This window comes from Geotrypetes seraphini, chromosome 4 (genome assembly GCF_902459505.1).
Source record: "Geotrypetes seraphini chromosome 4, aGeoSer1.1, whole genome shotgun sequence".
NCBI classification, from domain to species: domain Eukaryota; kingdom Metazoa; phylum Chordata; class Amphibia; order Gymnophiona; family Dermophiidae; genus Geotrypetes; species Geotrypetes seraphini.
This window is the reverse complement of record NC_047087.1, coordinates 82,320,968-82,340,632: the sequence shown is the minus strand read 5'-3', so window position 1 is coordinate 82,340,632 and position 19,665 is coordinate 82,320,968. Positions and strand designations below refer to the sequence as shown.

Here is a 19,665-nt window from a genome sequence, read left to right as displayed (position 1 = left end):
TAAAATTACTAAAATCAAAATACACCATATTCACCACACTCCCCTTATCTAATGCCAAGATCACCCAAAGAAAGTAAGCAGATTTGTCGATCCAAATCTGTCTCTAGTGAATCCCCAAGCTCTGTTGTAAAAGTGTTTTTATTGAGATACTTACCAAAAAGTCAAACTTACTGGTCTGTATATCCCTAGTGCTGCCTTTTCTCCATTTGTTGTGGAGGGAAACCATACTCTCCCTGCTCTATTCCTGCATTACCCACTCCCTACTCTAAAGAAGCAGTGAGAAGGTAGTCAGCAGAGTCACTAGAACTACCCCCAAATTCTTGCAGTACCCTTGGATGTACCAGCAATTCCCCTTGTGGTATCCACGAGGTATCTAACGAACCCTCACAAACCCAAGCCACTGAAAATCAATCAGGGTTTATTACACCTCCTGCCCCAGTCACATGAGGTGTTTGTACACCCTCCCCCCCAAACACTTCAGCTGTGAACCCAGAACAGAAAATATTAGTGAAGAAGTCATCTATCTCTTTACCAGCTGCTACTTATTGGCCCCTTGTACCCTTGGGTTCCACAATGCCACTTTTGCATGTCTTCCTATCCCTAATAAATCCAAAAATGTCTTGTCCCCCATCATTACCGTGGCAGCTATTTATCCTTCCATCTCTATCTTTACTTTCCAGACTATTCGACCAACCCCCTCCCCCCCTTAACTCTATCCAATAGTGCTTCTGATGCCTTGCACCTTATAAGAACAGAAGAACAGAAGAATTGTGATACTGGGACAGACCAAAAGTCCATTAAGAACAGTATCCTGTTTCCAACAGTGGCTAACCCAGGACCCAAGAACCTAGTGAGATCCTATAATCCAAATTCTATGCCCTAGTAATAAAACATAAATTATGCTGCCTATCATAGGAATAAGCAGAGGATTTCCCCAAGCCATCTCAATAAGGCCTTCTCGGTTAGGAAAGTACCCAAACCTTTTTTAAACCCCGCTAAGCTAAGTGATTTCACCTCATTCTCCAGCAATGAATTCCATAGATTAATCACATGTTGTGTGAAGACATATTTATCTGGTTTGTTATAAATCTAGTTTCAAGTTTATTAAAATTTTTGATTAATCGCTTTGTCTTTTTTTTCAAAGCGATGAACATACATATATAAATAGAAATAATTAATATTACAATATAAAAAATAAAAATTAAGACATTAATTATACATGACCTTAAAAATTAATTTAAAAAAGAATAAAAAATCCTAAATACATATTTAACAAAACATGAGTAAAAGGAGAAAGGGATATGAACTACAAAATATAATAAAAGAAGGTTGGGGAAAAACATAAGGTGGGAAATTTTTTAATTATTAAATTATTGTGATCCAGATTATAAATTATTAATCAAAGGCGTCTTTAAAAAGGAACGTTTTTAAATTAATCTTAAATTTATCAATATCGTACTCTTTTCTTAGGTAGATTGGCAAGGAATTCCACATTTGTGGTGCAGTAACAGAAAAGATATATTGTCTTCTAGTATTTATAATTTTAAGAGATGGAATTGTTAATAAATGCTGTTCGTTAGACCGCAATATTCTATTTGTGGAATAGGGAATCAGTGTTTTATAGATAAAAGCAGGAGTTTTAAAAAGCATTGCTTTAAAGGTAAGTAGACATATTTTATATGTTATTCTATGGGTTACTGGAAGCCAGTGAGCGTTCTTAAGAAGTGGAGTCACGTGATCAAATTTTTTCTTTTTTGTTATTAGTTTAATGGCAGTATTTTGTATTATTTGTAACCGTCTTATTTCGTTTTGTGCAATTCCCTTAAAAAGGGCATTGCAATAATCGATTTTGGAAATTATTAAAGAATGTGTAAGAATATTTAATGATTTAGAACAAAGATATTGTGACAAGGATCGAATTTGACGGAGTCTATAGAATGATGCTTTGACAATACTGCCTATATGCTCATGAAAGGTTAATTTGCTGTCAAATATAACTCCTAGAATTTTAATACTATTAACTGATTGTAAAGGAATATTTTTTATTGTGATGGGTGCACTAATTTTAGGAGTTTCTTTCCATGGAAAAAGTAATGTTTTTGTTTTTTCAATGTTAAGAGCCAACCTATTTGTATCTAATCATTGATGGATTTGTTCGAGTTTATTATTAATTAATATGATGTCTGATGCTTTATTGGGATCTAAAGGATGCAGAAGTTGAATATCATCTGCATATGCATAAACTACTTAATAGATTCATTGCACACCCCCTAGTCCTAGTATTTTTGGAAAGAGTGAACCAGCGATTCACATCAGCCCTTTTCACTGCACTCCACTCAGTATTTCCTATACATGACATACACAATAGGTTGTTACCCTTACAATAACTTTGTTTAGGTTTGCTCACCACTTACCTAGATGATTCCCCATTAACACCATAAAAACTTTTACCCTTTAATTTCTCCAGCACAAATAAACCAAACCCTCAACTTTACTACAATGAACTTTGAAAATCAATTAAGGAAAAAAAACTTAAGATTTTTAAATTTTTCTAAGTGTCCCATCAAATCTCCGGTTGAGATGGCCAGAAAATATTTCCAAGAGGTCTTAGCCATTCCGCCTGAGAATATACCTCCAATCGTGAGAGCTTATTGTTTAACTATCAGGAGACCTCAAGGCGAATCTATTCCGGTAGATACGCCTCCAGATAAAGTTGTGGGAGAGAATTTATCTTCATATTTGGAAAGCTCTCTTGAGGTGGTGAGTGATAAAACAACCATGTTGCTTACTCTTGCCTTGGAAAGTGATAGGGAATTTATTCTTCAAATGTATTTTCGGCATCTTAATGATCAGTTTTTAGGCTCTAATGTTCGCATATTTCCAGATTTAGCTCAGAAAACACAGAGGCGTAGAAAGGAATTTTTGGTTTTGAAACCAAGAGTCCTAGCTCTAGGGGGGCGACATTTCTTATGAAATTTCCTGCAAAATGTTACTTGTCTTATTGTAACAATTTTCTTTTATCGAGCCTAAGCAACTCTTAGAATTTGCTCAGTCAAAGGAAAGGCTGGTAACCATGTCAAGTGATGTTTGACCTTCCATACAGCTGTAAGTTGGCTTGCCCATTGCCGCTACTCTAAATTGTTATTCTATTTCTTTTTTTTAAGTAATTTATTTTCTTGATCTTTCATGAAAAGTTCTGGGCTAAATAAGAGCTTTTTTTTTTCTTTGTTACTATTGCTTATAGATTTTCTTGATCTGTAATCAAGTTGTAAAATGCTTGTATGTAATAAATTAAAATTCAATAAAGAAAAAAAAAAGAAAACTGACCTCCTAAGTGTTCCTTGACCATGCCATTGGGATGAGTACCCTAACTCAAAACAACAGTGGTTAGAATACCATTTTGTCACTCTCAACAGAATTGCTGACTAAGTTCATACAGTTTCTTTCTAATCAGCTGTTGAGATTTATTTCACCAAACTTGAAATAGTAGAAGAGGCAGTCAGCAAATCAGAGACTGAAATCTGAAGACCTGTCACCGTTTACTACAGTAATTAAGGTTAAAATGAATGTTCCTGTAAGCTATTAAATCATGAGAGAGAGTGAAATGATAAATGAGACAACAAGAGGCTGATAAAGAATCGGTAAATTTGCCAAGTTGAAAAGCTGCACATCGAGAAGGCAGCAATGGTGTCTTCTCTAGAAGCTTAAAGTGGTAGAACTGTGTATCGTTTGCCGGAAGCATTGACTATTAAACTGGTTATGGATATCATTCAGTTACTTCTTAATTTAGCCATAAAAATGATACTAAGCTTTTACTAAGCTGCGGTAGCGTTTTTAGCGCACGCTGCAGATTAGCGCGTGCTAACCCCCGTGCTACGCAGGGAAACTAATGCCAGCTCAAGGGAGGCGTTAGCGTCTAGCGTGCATGGCAATTTAGCGCGCGCTAAAACCGCTAGCACAGCTTAGTAAAAGGAGCCCTAAAAGTCATGTAAAGCTAATCTCAAATTAGTTTTATTCAATAATGGCAGGATCAAGGCCAAAATGGCAACATATTACTCCTGGGGGAGGGGGGGGGGTTGAATATATGCAGAATTTCCCATGTCCACAGAATGTATAGATTTTTGCACTTATGCAGAATTCATGACCAGAAGCACCTCTACTCAAATCTCCTCACCCCTCACTCCCTGCTTCCACTGAGTTTGCTGGGCAAGAAGAGGAGGAAGTGAACCGCTACATATCGGGTCACTCCATTACCACATTGACGTCCGCGCATGCGCAAAGGCCCTCCAGATAGGCCTTGAGCCGTCAGTGGGGGGTGCTAGGGGGAATACGTGCAGAGAGGAGAGGCGCTGGCTGATTGTCACAAGAGGCACATCCTGTAGACAGTCAGCCGGGTGCCTCTCCTCCTCCCCAGCGCCTCGCAGCACACCTGAAATCTCAGGAGGCACACAGTTTGCGATACGCTGGTTTATGGAGGAGCAACTGACTTACAAAGAGAATATAACTCCGCCCAGGATAGTATAAGTGAGAAGCTGTACTGATCTGGATGGTGATGGGCAGAGGTGCTTTTCACTTCTCTGATTTGTTCTGATAAGAGCTTTTTAAAACACAGTTTCCAAAGAGGTTTGTTTGAATAAGTCAAGATTAAAGTACTGTTCAATAAATGGTGCCCAGGTTTTCCTAAAGGCAGTCACAGATGGTAATTTAAGGAAGAAATGACAAGACCACTAGTTATTTTAGGTAATTAGCCTTCCAAAGCAGGATCATAATAGCTTAATTCTGGCATACTGTTTTACACGATTCATCCTTTTAAGGTACTGGGTCCTATAGCATGGGATTCCGTGAAAAGGGTAAGTAGTGACCTGTCACTCCAACAGGCAGAAAGGTAAAGTAGATTAACTGGGCTTTCACTAAGAGAAGCACAGCTTCTTTACTTCTAGCAACTGGTAGGCAGCAGGGGTGGAGGATAAACAATGTTTTCCAGCTTTGCATGAGAAAGCTATTGTTAGGGGTTTAACTGATTCTATAGAGGAGATGCTTTTATGAAACTGACAGATTTAGCAAAGCTGGAAACTGACTTTAGGCACAATAAACCTCATTCATCAACTGAACAACATCAAGAGCACCTGAGCAAAATTAATTAGACTTTTCCACGAACCAACAGTGATATTTTGTGATGTGGTTTCATTTTCCATCCATAAACCTAATTTCACCTTTTGACCTAATACACATTCAAAGAAAACACTTTTCTAGATGTCCCTGAATCGATCTACTGACACACTGCTGGAAACGTTTCCAAAAATGAAAACAATTGTAGTCCATATATTGAAGAATGTGAGCAATCGGCCAAAGATATCTTGTCTTTGGACCTAGTAAATGGCATGAGAAAAGCTATGCTAAATCACACAGATCAGAACTCTATCCATTTTTTGTTTTCTGTAAGAAACTTATACTTACGAACCGGGGTACTGCCTCTCCCTCCTATGCCAATGCAGTCTCTCTCACTCCCTTCCTGTCCCATTGCGACCCTCCCACATTTACTTCCTCTGGCCAGCTCCCTCCTCCCAGCTGCACTTCTCTTGGCAAAGCTGCGAGTGGTAGCTCTTGCACGCGGTCCACTGGTCTTCACAAAGCTGTGATCGGTGGCTCCTGCATGCAGTCCACTAACCCGAAAGCCTTCCCTATGATGTCTGTGTGATAGGGTAGGCTTCCAGGTCAGCGGGCCGCATGCATGAGCTGCCGATTGTGATTTTGCAAAGACCAGGGGACTGCGTGCAGGAAATGCCACTCGCAGCTTTGCCAAAAGAAGTGCAGAAGGAGCCGCCAGAGGATGTAAACACGGGAGGCATGAATTTGGGATGTGGAATAGAGAGGAATGATGAGGGGCATGCTAGGACACGGAAGGGAGAAGGTGGATCGCGTTGGCACAGGAAAGGAGTAAGAGAGACTATGTTGGCATAGGAAGGGAGAAGCAGGGTCACGTTAGGACACAAACATCAGACAAAGGATGGAAGAAAGGAGGGAGGGAGCATGAACATGGGACACAGAATGGAGGGAGGGAGGGGAGCATGACCTTGGAACATAGGATGGAAGAATGGAGGAAGTGAGAGAAAGGGATGCAGAGATGCAGAAGGAATAGAAACGGAGACTTGTTGGGCATGGGTGTCTGAGTGAGAGGGAAAGCAGGTGAATTGAGCATAAGGAGGGAGAAAAATATTTGACATGGTGATAGGAGAAGCATGAGGTATAGATGAATGTGGAAGAGAGAGATGAGAGGGAGAAATGTTGGATATGGTGGTGGAGAGGGAACAGTGGGATTGATGAACAAAAATAAGTGTAAACCTCCTATCTTTTCTTTCCATCTAAACTACAGTACTTTATTTTGAGAACTGTTTCTTTAATGCTTAATGTTTTTATAGACTGTGTACTGTACAGGATCCAAATTGCATTCAAACTCAACTTAATAATAATAATAATAATAACAACAGTTTATATACCGCAGGACCGTGAAGTTCTATGCGGTTTGCAATGATTAAAAAGATGCTACAAATTGAGTGGAACATACATAGTTAGAGATTAGTGGCTAACAGTTTAGGGATCAGATTTAAGGGAGAGATTGTGATGGGAGCGATTCTCCAGAATGGTTTAAAAAAAAAAAATGAAGCTCGTTTTTAACTCAGGGACTGCCGGTATATGCTATTTTGGCAAGGAAACAGTAGCTGCAAAGAGAGGGTGCAGTCTCTATGGCTTTTTTCCCAGGAAAATCATGGTTGGTAAGGTTGAAGGTCAATGCAGAAGAAATGCAATAGACTGAAAGAACAGCAGACAGCAGCAGCAGCTAGAGATGCCCCTCTATCAACAATTAGTCACCTGACTGAACATAGCTCAAGACAACTACCCACAGGGCCACCATGAGTTGACATTGACTCAACATAACTTAACATACTCCTACTTCACGTTCCTTCTAAGACTAGTACATGCATTTTGAACCTCTGAGATACTTTAGAAAATTGCCCTGGGTGTGTGTGGGCACACTGGAAAAAAAATAGGGCAGAGTATTATAAATCTAGTAACGGTAGCTTGGGTCACATGTTTTGGACATACCCTCATGTCCGAGTTTTCTGGGTCCATGTTTTTACTTTTATTGAGACAATTTTGAAGTTCACTATTCGACGCTCCCCCCACCTTGTTTGCTTTACCTCGACAAAAAGGGATGAGCGCCTTTCTTAAATGATCAATTTGGGGGGCCCTGCGATGTATTCTACTATGATGGTTGAACATTGACACTTTCACTCTTTCTCTATGGAGGACTCAGGTGACTTTTCATCAGTACATGGTGTTCATTTCCAAGCCGCTTGGGAACCCTTTTGGCATACTTTGACTCCATTAGCTTGCGGCAGACTTCTGAATTGTTGAAATATCTTTTATATTTACTCCTTTACTTACTTGCCAGCCCGTTCTCTCTTTGATTGGTGATGCTAACTCTGAGATGGGGGATCTGGGAAGGGAACTTGGGATTTTTTTTCTTTTATTTGTAAAATTTGAGCTCAATGCTACCTGTATTGAATATATTGTGTCTTTTCTGTACATCTATAGCTCAATAAAAAAATATTTGGCAATAAATCTAATAACAGTTTTTAACACAGCAAACCATCAGCTATCAAATGCCACAGAGGAGCCTTTCTTCCACATTTGTAGAACTAAAGATCAGTGTAAATCGGTTTTACTTACTATATCGTACTTTACATTTTTTAAAAAAGGCTTTCACTATAGAATTTCCTAGATGGTGACAAAATTCTGTTTGAAAGGTATGCACATTTATTGCAAATACTCAGTTTCAGTGGTGTGGACCACATCGGGCACTGTCTGGGTGAGGCGCAGGCACCTCTTCTCCTCTCCCCTCCCCCACTCCTTCCCCCGCCATACGCCCACCTTTAATTCATCCCCACCATACCTCAAGCTCTTTACTGGCATAAGCAGCAGCTCCAACCTGCTCCTTGTACCGCCCTCGGCGCTCCCCTCTGATGTCACTTCCGGGTCCCTCGACTAGGAAGTGACATCAGAAGGAGAGCCGACATGGGCAGCAAGTTAGAGATGCTGTTCGTCCCAGGGAAGCTAAACAGGTACCGGGGAAGGGAAGGAGAGTGCGCACGGTGAGGGAGGCGAAGAGGGTGAGAAGGATGCCACCACCCGGGTGCCTCCCATCCTTGTTACGCCACTGCTCAATTTATTTCATTTTGTGCAAGAAAAGTACATACAGTCAATTAAGTAAAATATTGCATTTGTGTGTTTTTGCACCTAAATTTAGATGGCTCCTTATTGAATTTCTCCATATATGTATTGCATGAAATAATTTTTCGGCATTACCGGCACTGTAGAAGATATATGGTTGATTATACTATAGCAGTGGTTCTCAACCCTTTCCTGGACACCCCCCAGCCAGTCGGGTTTTCAAGATATCCCTAATGAATATGCATGAGAGAGATTTGCATACCTGTCACTTCCATTATATGCAAATCTCTCTCATGCATATTCATTAGGGATATCTTGAAAACCCAACTGGCTGGGGGGTCCCCAAGACAGGGTTGAGAACCACTGCACTATAGCATTATTTAGGATGACTAAAGGCTAGGTTCACTAAACCTTCTGATCCTGTCCCGACGATTGCAAAGCCAGTTTTACTGGTTTTGCGAATGTTCGCCGACCCGATTCATTAAACTGCTGTCCGCTCAATCTCCTACTCGATCCGATCCACCCATGCAAATGAGGGGAAATGGCATGCAAAAGTAGGAAGCCATCAATTCACTAAGCAGAAGAAGAAACACCAATTGGGTTTGCCGATCCGAAAAGAAATGACTGCTAAGGACCAGTCGCTTACTATCCTTGCCGACTCTCCTGCCCTCTTCCGCCCTGAAATATCAGTATCGAGGATACAACCCCATATAAAGCAACCATCAAAATTAAAAATAAAACTGTAAAATATTTTTACATACGCGTAAGAATTTCTTTTTTTATATATTCTGTAAAAAGCACACTGTGAGTCCGTAGTTTTAACCCGAGGGTTTACAGCGTGTTCTGTTCAATAATCTGGCTATTCAAAAATAATTCACTGCGTCGGTCACAAATCATTCCTTTTTAAAAATGTTCAACTCATAGAGCCAGCAAAAGTAAACTCCAGCCACCTCCTTTCTTTTGAGCTTGCTCGTGCTTTGCCGCCAATGACCTGTGGGATAAAACCCCCACCCACTAACTACGTAGTAAGCGCAAAGAGCTAGCGCATGTGTAAACTGCATCAATAAACAACAAGGATACTCTGCACATGCGTTTCAATCGCTCTTACAGCGATCAGTGGGATTGCCATAGGACATGTGTCCGATCAGATCATTTGCATATAGAATCTGTAGTGAATCGTTCGCTCGGCAAAACTCGGCCAACAATCACCCAACCACAATCCCGATCAGTAAGTTTAGTGACTCTAGGCCCTAGTGTATTAACTTAATAATATTAAGTGAAGCTTCCACTCTCAGGTCTGCAAAGTAGCCTTGAGTCTCTTTAAGGGAAAGTTTCACTTAGATACCCTTTCTTTATCTTTCTGAAAAGAAGAAAAGCAAACAAAAGCGAAATTAGATTTTCTAAAGGGTTTAGTTTCACAAGGAGAGAATTTGATTGCTTGGCAAATAACTGTAGAATAGAAAAAGACTTCAGTTCTATTCCAGGTAACGGAACATGATTTTCTTGCTGATAGGGAATTCCAAATTTACTCAGGGAATTAAATCAATGGTTGTGTGCAGAACCATTTTATATCTGTGAGGCTGTAAGAGGTAGTGAGGGAAGATTAGTACTCTCTTTGGTTTGCTAACTGTCAGACAGAGAAATTATAGATGTTTGCTCTGGTCTGGACTGAGAGCTGACAGAGTGAATGGAACAATGGTTAAGAATGTGCACAAAATGCAAAACTTGCCTCCAATTTGATCTTTTCAAGAGGAGAGAGCTAAACTTACAAAGAAACCACCAGGAAGATTGGGGGCAAGGGAGCTTTTCATTATTTAGATACCTGTTAATAATTCACTAACAGCATCACCATTCTTATTTCTCACCCTCCAGCCTCCACATTAGACTGTCAGTGAATGGAAACATCATTTAGTGATGAAGAGTTTAAAGGACAAAGGCCCCGATTCACTAACCTGCCTGATTGTGTCCGATCCATGGCAGGCTGACAAATTCCCAATGCATCCTCATGCAAATGGGGGCAATCGGAGGCATACTCTCACCGACCGCATGGATCACTGAAGAGCAATCCTTGAGCATGCGTAGACCATCTTCTTTGCCTGTAGATGGTCTGTGCATGCTCACCGTGAAAGAAGAGCTGGAAACTTTTTTTTAATACAGAGCTGGAAACTTTCACATGCCTGTGATTTTAACCAGCGGGTTGAAAGCGGGGCTGCACCGCGGGTTAAAACCACGGAGTCGGGGCAAAGAGCAGGGCAGCAAGAGCAGAAGAATTGGGTCAGGGAGTAGGAGAATCGGGGCAGAGAGCAGGGTTTTTGCACAAGGGACTGGTCCTCAGCAGTCACCTGTTTTTTGATCAGGCAACCCAGTTGGTGTTCCTGAAATTGTTTTGTGAATTGTGCCCTTCCTACTTTGCTTGCCTTTCCCCTCATTTGCATGTGCGAATCGGATCGGAGGATGATTGGCATAGAGGTTAGTGCATTGGCTCGGAGGAAAATCGGATCGGTACACGATAGCAAACTTGATTGGGTATTCTGCTCCACCTGTCTGACCTGGGATTCTTTCTGTTGGGGTTGGGGGATGGAGGGGTTTGGGGGGAAGGGGGGGTATGGGTCTGTGGGGGGGTGTTTGGGTTTCTTCATTCCCTGAGAGGACATCAGAGTCCAGTCCTCTTTGGGGGGGAGGTGCCCTCCTTTGACTTTTCTTGTAACTGTTACAATCCTTCTCTGTATTCTGTGGTTGTGAGTTGTTATTCTATTTACCAATAAAAAAAAGTTTCATAATAATAATAATAATAATAAACTTGATTGGTGGGCTTAGGTGAATCTAGCCCAAGGTACTTCTAAAAATGTCCCTGAGGTGAATGGAAGGGATTGTGTTTTTTTGTTTCCAATTTCAGTTTATTATGTATGTAAAAAAAAGGAAACACTAAATTGACTTTTTTTCTGCATAAAACCTCAGAATTAATGAGTGTAAAGTCAATGCATGTGGTTTTTAGAAATGTTTTGTGCATGTGTGTCAAATTTTGCTTACATCTCTGAAATGAACCAAACAAATGTGCAAAACCAGCCAAAAATATCCAAAAATGATCCAAAAACTGAACATTTTTTTTCATGCATGCTCCTATTGCACTCCCCTATTAGTCAACAGAGCTAAACAAAAGAATATGAGCCAACTTCTCTTGCCCACTTCTTACCACCTTCTGAGAGTGCCTCTCCTATTAGTATGAAAACCAAATATTTACAGCAAGCTAATTTTATTTTGCTGGGCTCATGGATTTTTTTTCAGTTTCAGCCTACTGGTATCATCTTTTCCCCAAAAAAGTCACAGAGGCTGGTGACAGCTTATAACCTGACAAATTTATTGAGGCAAATGGCCAGGCAAGAGTCTACTTTATCAGATGCAATTCTTGTCCTTGAAAGTTTATGCCTTAATAAATCTGGAAGTCTAGAAGGTGTCTCCTGCCTCTGTGATGTTTTGCCTCATACTGAGCAGCACTGCTAACCCAAAAATTTCACAGCTCAAGAGACTGGATTAGCATTCAGAGAACCACACATTCAAGAAATCAAGAGGACTATCGTTCATTTATCAGCAGAAATGAAAGTTATGCTCGTTTTAATCTATAGCTAAAATATAGCTTTAAAAAATCTCCCTGGAAAGGGCAGATAATTTGAGGACTCTGAAGTTTCCCTTATACTAAACCCCCCCCCAAAAAAGTTTTCTTCCTAACAATATAAGGAAAACCTGAAACTGGCAACCTTTCAAAATACAATAATTGCTGATGAAAAATTGAGATCTCAAGTGATCTAGAAAGGTGAAATCTATTTTGCAGCCACTAGCAGGACAAATAAAACACTTACCTGAAGAATGGCTGTAACTCTGACAGTAAAAAAAAAGTGTAACTTCTTAAGAGATCTCTGATACGAGGGCAAATTTTTTAAAATTAAGCGATAACTGGAACAGAGCTAGCACAATGCAACATATGTACTCATACATTGCCTGTTGGATATTTTGTCCATGCACAGTGCAGCTCTCGGCCTTTAGTCATGTTGCAGCTACGAGGTCCGAAACATGAACGCTCCATTGCAAGATTGCACCATCAAAGAACAACATGCAGTAGTGCACTTTCTTTGGGCAGAGGGAGTGAAACCTGTGGAAATTCACCATCGGATATTGACTCAATGAGGACATAGCACCATGAATCAACAAAATGGTGTTTCAACTGGTTGCAAATTTGGATATCAGCTATTGATCTGCATTTGCTATAATGCATGATGACGTGGGATACAAGAAAGTCTGTGCACGATGCGTTCCCAAACAGTTTACTGATCTGCACAAGCAACAGTGTGTGGGGTTTGCTACCCAGTCCTGAAATGGTACAAAGAAGATCTGAGTATTCTGAGAGAACTGTCACCGGTGACGAGGCATGGGTGCACCATTGTGACCCAGAGTGCAAAAGACAAAGCATGATGAAGTAAAGGAAGCGGTGCTCACCTGGCTACGGGAACAGCCCAAAAAACTTCTCTGCAGGAATGCAGAAGCTAGTTGAACAATACAACAAATTTGTCGTCTTGCATGGGGACTATGTGGAAAAGTGATATGTTCAATTGTTCACTGTTACTTCTATTAAACCCTTTTTGATTTACCCTCGTATTATTAGAAAAGAGGGCAGAAATATTATACATATTTAAATAGAAAGCTGATAATATTCCCATGAGACTGGTCCCTGAAGGGTCCATATGATACGGGAAAGATGTCTGTGTGTCCTCATACCATATTTCAAAACTAATCCCCCATAAAACAAAAGATCTGAGACAGCTCTTTCCATGAAACTATAGCACTCAGAATTTGAAGTGATTTAGCGTTTCTGTAATCCTGTATCCCAACCTTGAATAGGCTATATATTTTTTTCTCTTCACAGCCTGCCCTGTGTTTCATTCTGTGTCACATTTTATGAGCCTTTTCAAGGTAGCTCAGCACTGTGTGCATTCCTCCATCACCACTATATAGAAGTCTTATCCTCAAAACAAGCGAGCCTACCACCAGCCACAAAAACATTTCTCTCACCTCATAATGTAACGCTGTGTACAACTAATGAATTCTAGCTCATCCTATATGCACAGGAGATGAATACTTGTACATAAATCAGTAGGGCATTTAAGGACACGTAAATATATTATAACTGTCCTCAAAAGCAAAAACATTCTAGGCTGTTCTTTGCATTCTTGTACATGACGGTGGACAGCTGTTCAGTCAGCACCTTTTTGTACCCTGGACATCCTTGGCCATTTCTCCAGTTTATCTTTCCCCTCACTTTGATTTATATAGACCATTAAGGAATACAAGACGTTTCCATTTATTTGCCTTTCCTAAGCCAAATGGTGTTCGTTTTAAGACCTTCTTTGATAGGACTTTAGAGTTTCATGCAGGTAAACTGCAGTTTTGGCTTGGTGAATGTATTCATCAAGCTACGTCTTACTGTTCTTTTTGAAAATTAGTCAAGTCTCTGACAAATGTATTATTTAACTTGGTATTCTCAAGATTGTAACCATATTTTTAACTTTTTATTGTATGACTTTATTTTTATGGTATGAATGTATTTTGCTGACTGTCCAGTTTCTTAGAACTTCTGGTAATGTTGGTATAAAAGAATAAAATTATTATTATTATTATTATATAGAATACCTATTAAAAGGACTTCTGGATTCAAAAGGTTAAAAAGGCAATCTTAGAGACAAGTGACACTGCTTCACTCTGCACCGCTTCAGTTAAAACTGCAAAAAAAGAGGGGATTGCTAGCTAATAAACAGTAAAACCACATTTCCCCAGCATCCCACAACCTTAGCTCCTGCAGAGGAGGATATGACTAAAGGAAGAGCTTAGCTAGTTTAGCAGAGAACTTCAGTGTGACATCACTGCCTGGATGGGGGAAGGGTTAGAGGTGGAAGGCAAAAGAAGGGATTATCTGAATGTGAACATCTGGATCGGTGCACAGAAAGCAAATGGAGAAAAGAGTCTGTACGTGCAGATAATTCACATCCACTTCCATTGCATGCTTATACTTTCATTAGGAAACCAAAGCTAAACAAAAGTTCCCTGTTTCTAAAAGATATAAAGTGAAAGATTTTTTTTAGGAGGTTGGGGGGGGGGTCCTTCATTTTTTTTTTTCCCATATGAAAACAAAAACATTTTACTTCAGTGTAGAGCTTAAGTTCTAGTATTTGGGAAAACGGTATAAAGGGACAAATCTAAACACAATAGGGATGAAGAATCTTAAACCAATGAAATATCAGAAGCTAACAGTACAAAGAACTGTGAATCTAAAACAAAAGAAACATTGTCCTACTCCTTAGAAAAACACAGATTTTACCGAGGGTCTCGGTTCACTTAGCACTAACAAGAGCTGGTAATACTCTGATTTCCATTGCAGACGGCAATTTCCCTTCCACACTGCTTGAAAGTCTAATCGAACGTGAATGTTGAGGTATGAATAACCTTTCCACAAAACTTTCCTCTTACCCGTTAAACCCAAACATGCTTACTTAAGGCTCCTTTTACGAAGATGTGTTAGCGGTTTAACGCGCATAATAGCGCATGCTAAAATGCCAACTGCGCTAGCCGCCTCCTTTTGAGCAGGCGGTAGTTTTCCGGCTAGCGCAGGGGTTAGCGCGTAATGAAAAGTCGCACGCGTTAAAGCCGCTACCGCGGCTTCGTAAAAGGAGCCCTTAATGTACCCTATTTACGCAAGTGAAACTTTTCTTTTAACTGGATCCAAATGAAATGCATTTGTCAGTACTATTCTGTAAAAAAGAAACAAGCATAAGCTCTACGAGCCCAAGATGCATTTACTCTCTGAGGCAGAGACCCAACAAAATGTGCATACCTTGAACAGTGAGAGTAGCCGATGCTTCAGCTTTCCCAACCATGTTTTCCGCAACACAACTGTAAGAGCCCATGTCCCCTGCTACAACTTTCCAGATCTTCAAGGTATGGTCATCGCGGATTTCAAACCTTCAATGAAGAACACAAGGAGAGGTACACAGATGAGAATTGACGCTAGTTTCCTTATTGGTAAACTGAAGAATAGAGCTGGTGCTATCAAAAGCTCATATGTATCTTGGGACAATTCTGGCCCCCCATAAAGAAATGGGTTCATAGTCATTTGCGCGCAAGAACCCAGCGCGCCACTAAAAAGTGACTTTTAAAGAGCTCCGATGCGGGATGTGAGTGGGGAACCCCCAGTTTACGTCATACTCTTCGCGCTGCCGTTGGGGGTGGGGTTTTGGGGGGTTGGAACCCTCCATTATAGAGTAAACTTAACTTTTTCCACACTTTTTAGGAAAAAGTTAAGTTTTCTCCATAATGTGGGGAGTTGCACCCCTTCACACCCCCCCAACGGCAGCGCAAACAGTCTGAAGTAAAGTGTGGGGGGTTCCCCCCCCACACACACCCCGTCAGAGCTCTTTAAAAGTCACTTTTTAGGCGGTACGCTGGGGGCTGCGCCGAATTGTCAGCGCTGCAATGTCAACGCGATGAAGTCTCACGCACTTTTGTCCCGTCACCCACACAAAAAATGTGTGTTTAAACCAAATATTTTTCTGGAAAAGAAAAACCCATTATTAAGGCACAAAAATCTATAGTTATCAAGCAAGTCTCAAAGACTCAACAAGCATAGACCTCAGACTACAAGGCCGTAAAGCACTGTGCTTTCATGGCTTACAGGAGCCTATCATTGGCTTGTAATACAAGAAAAAAAAAAACCTAAAAAATACAACTGAATCGTATGGTAAGAGCAGTTAACGCAGCTGGATTTAAGAAAGGTTTGTACAATTTCCTGGAGGAAAAGCCCATAGTCTGTTATTGAGACAGACTCCTTGCCCTGGATCGGTAGCATTAGGGTTACCAGATTTTCCGTAACAAAAATCCGGACCCATGGCCCTGCCCCCAGGCCTGCCCCTTTCCGTCTGAGTCACACCCAGTTCCGCCCCCCAGCCCCACCCCCTCTCAACATGTTCGCTTGTCGGGAGGGCATCTGAGCATGCACTGGTGTGATGCGATGCTGTCACATGCATGCGTGTGATGTCATCACGTTGCATCTGTGCATGCACAGATACCGTTCCAATGCCATTGCTAGCTGGAAGCTTTTCAAAACCCGAACATGTCCGGGGAAATCTAGACGTCTGGTAACCCTAGGTAGCATGGAATGTTGCTACTCTTTGGGTTTTGGCCAGGTACTAGTGACCTGGATTGGCCAATGTGAGAACGGGCTACTGGGCATGATGGATCATTGGTCTGACCCAGTAAGACTATTCTTATATTCTTTTTTTATGACTTACTGGAGCAATAGAATGGCAGGCATTCTATGGTTAGTGAGTGAAGAATGGTTTCCTTTAAACAGGTACTACGTTCTGATTGGTGGATTTGTGTCGGTGTTCTTATTATGAATGGGCACCATTTTGAATGTGAAGAGAGTTCTCGTGGATTATCTCCTGATGTAGCAGGGTTACCTGAGAAACAAGTGACCCTTGTCGAGAAAGAGAAGAAGGTTAGTGGAAGGATCGTGCTGGACATGTGGGAACTGAGGCTGTGCACGTATTGAAGCCGGACTTATATATTTTGGATTAATTCCTGATTGTTTGGAGCAAGTGTTCTTGCTGAGAGTTTTCAGTTATGGAGGCTGTAGAGCAGCATTTTGGCCCCAGCTTCTTGCAGCAATTGACAAACCTTATGGCCGCATTATAGAAAACTGAGGATTTTCAAAGTGTTTCCTCCTCTACTGATGCAGCTAAGTGACTTTTTTTTTTTGTGTGTGTGTGTTTTGGAGAACTTTATTTGCTATAAATGTAACCCTAGTTCTCCTCCTGAGAGAGAATTCCTACTATTTCTACTTTTTGTAGTCAGGCTAACTGAACGTCAGAGTAGGAACTTCTTTCAAGAAGGGAGAACAGAGTAACATAAAATAAAATACTTCACCCTTAAGAGAATTTACCAGGTAAAAAATAAATAACACTTTTAAGACACAGACTTAAATTAAGCATCAGTATTTATAAAATTTCAGAATTGACATTAACATTTTTCCTTTGTCTAAGAAATTATTTAACGTACTTTCTCACTAAATAATACCTCCAACAAAATCAGATAAGTACAAGGATATTTAAATGTCTTTTACTAAATAGTTTTATAAGAATTTGAGTCTGTGTGGTTTTGTCTCTTACAGATACCGTATATACTCAAATATAAACAGGGATTTTTAGGCCAAAAAACTGGCCCAAAAATGGGGGTCCCGTTTTAAATTAGAGCCAACACCCCCCTCCCAGAATTATTGCGGGCCACTGCCGCAAGGCTCTGCACCCTGTCCATCCTCCCTGCCATATCTTCATACCTCCTCTGCCGATCCGAGCTCCTGTGCTAACCGGCTGCCGCAGATCGAGTTTCTTTGGCCACTGAGCGGCACAAGCAGGAGCACGATTTGGCGCTGCTGCTTGGCACTGAGCGGCTTCCTTACTGGCTTTTCTTGGCCTAAATGGGTGTGCCTAAAAGTTATAATATGTACTGGCACTTAATGTGATTTAATAAGGTACATGTAGCTTTTATAGAATTGTGCTAGGCACCGTTCTAGTTAGTGCCAATTTTTTCGATGCCATATATAGAATACAGGCTAAAGAGCAAAATTTAATACTGAGGTGCCAGGTTCTAGGTGGCACAAAGTTGCATAAATGGTAGTACTCTAATTGTTGCTGTTTTCTGGGTCACACTGCATCTGGGTAGGTAGAACCAATGTTTCAGCCATCATGCTGTGGCTTTCTTCAGGATATGCTGTGAGGTCTGCAGTTTGCTTTATATATAGTGGGTTCACTGACCTGATTGAGAACAGGGAGGTCTGTTGGTCATGAATTTGAATTTTGGTGGGAATATTCGCTGGTCACAAATTTGAGATGTGGTAGGAAAGTTTGTTTGTTATAGATTTGAATTCTAATTGAAAATTTGAATTTTATTGGGAACACCCATTAGACCCAATTTTAAATTCTGATGGGGAAGTCTGTGGTCACTTTTTTGAATTCTGACAGACAAGGCGGTGGAAACTTGTAGATGGAGGGAGAAGGCATTTGTCCTCGACCCCAGTCCTTTTTGCGCTGAATTTCTTTTGGATTGTAATACTTTGTTTATGAAGAACCCTTTATTTATTTAAAAAATTTCTATACTGTTTACAACTAAACGGTTAACAGACTATACATACATAATCTTAAAACACAATGAACAAACCTTAAAATTCATAGCTAAAAATACTAAAATAAGTTTGAATAGAGACAGAACTTAAGAACAGCAAAATTAGTAGCATATCATAGATGCTAATTCAAAACATAGGGCTCCTTTTAAGAAGGCGCATTAGGGCCTTAACACGCGGAATATCGCACGCTAAAATGCCACACGCGCTAGCCACTACCGCCTCCTCTTGAGCAGGCGGTAGTTTTTCGACTAGCACACCCTAATCCGGTGCGTGTGTTAAAAACACTAGGACACCTTCATAAAAGGAATCCATAATTATAGATCATGAACAGTTCATTAGGTTTACAAAAAAAAAAAAAAAGAAGATATGTCTAAAAGAAAGCATCAACAAATAACTATTTTCAATAATTTTCTAAACATACCTCTCACAACAAATCTGCAGCTGTCCTACCAAACAGTTCCAATTCTTAACTCCTGCACAGCAAAAGGTCTTTTTGCTAGTATCAACTTCAGCAAGGCCAAATTCTCAGAGCGCAGAGATCTTTTTGGAATATAACTACACCAAAATTATTGGGGTGTCTTGCTATCTCTATTGTCTCTTTGAGTCTTCTCAGCTAAAAATTGTGTGCACAAGTTGGGCAAGTGCCCGATCTATTCTTACAATTTCATTGAATAGCAGGCCAATTAAGGAGAATTCATTAATGGGTATTAAGCAATTTAGCATATGCTAACGATTAGCATGCAGTAAATGCTGAGACGCCCATTACATACCCATATTAGGCCCTGTTCAGGAATTCCCCCTTAGTGTCAATAATTGGGATCTTAATAAGCAATTTTTGGCGCTAATTAGTTTTAATGAAAAGTTATGTGCCTAAATTTTACACACGAGTCAAAAGAGGGACACAAATATGTGAGGGGCATGAATGGATCAGGGGCATTCCTTGGATTTACATGTGTAGTTACAAACAAGAGGGACCCACACCTATTTTAGGTGCAAAGATTTGCACCTCATTTCAGTTGGTGCAAAAAGACACGCACAAATTTAGATGCCATTCCTTGGTGTAAGCCGGGGGTGTCAAAGTCCCTCCTCGAGGGCCGCAATTCAGTCGGGTTTTCAGGATTTCCCCAATGAATCTGCATGAGATCTATTTGCCTGCACTGCTTTCATTGTAGGCTAATAGATCTCATGCATATTCATTGGGGAAATCC

The 19,665-nt window shown here is 40.5% G+C and overlaps 1 protein-coding gene across 3 annotated transcripts in view; it reads right to left on the bottom strand.

Annotated features, from left to right (window-relative positions):
- Positions 1-19,665, bottom strand: part of LOC117359264 (roundabout homolog 1) — a 613,895-nt gene that overhangs the window by 168,618 nt on the left and 425,612 nt on the right. For all 3 annotated transcript variants that reach the window (XM_033941733.1, XM_033941732.1, XM_033941734.1), the window contains one exon: positions 15,113-15,240. In XM_033941733.1, coding sequence (XP_033797624.1) covers positions 15,113-15,240 — 128 coding nt within the window. The remainder of the gene's footprint in view (positions 1-15,112; positions 15,241-19,665) is intronic.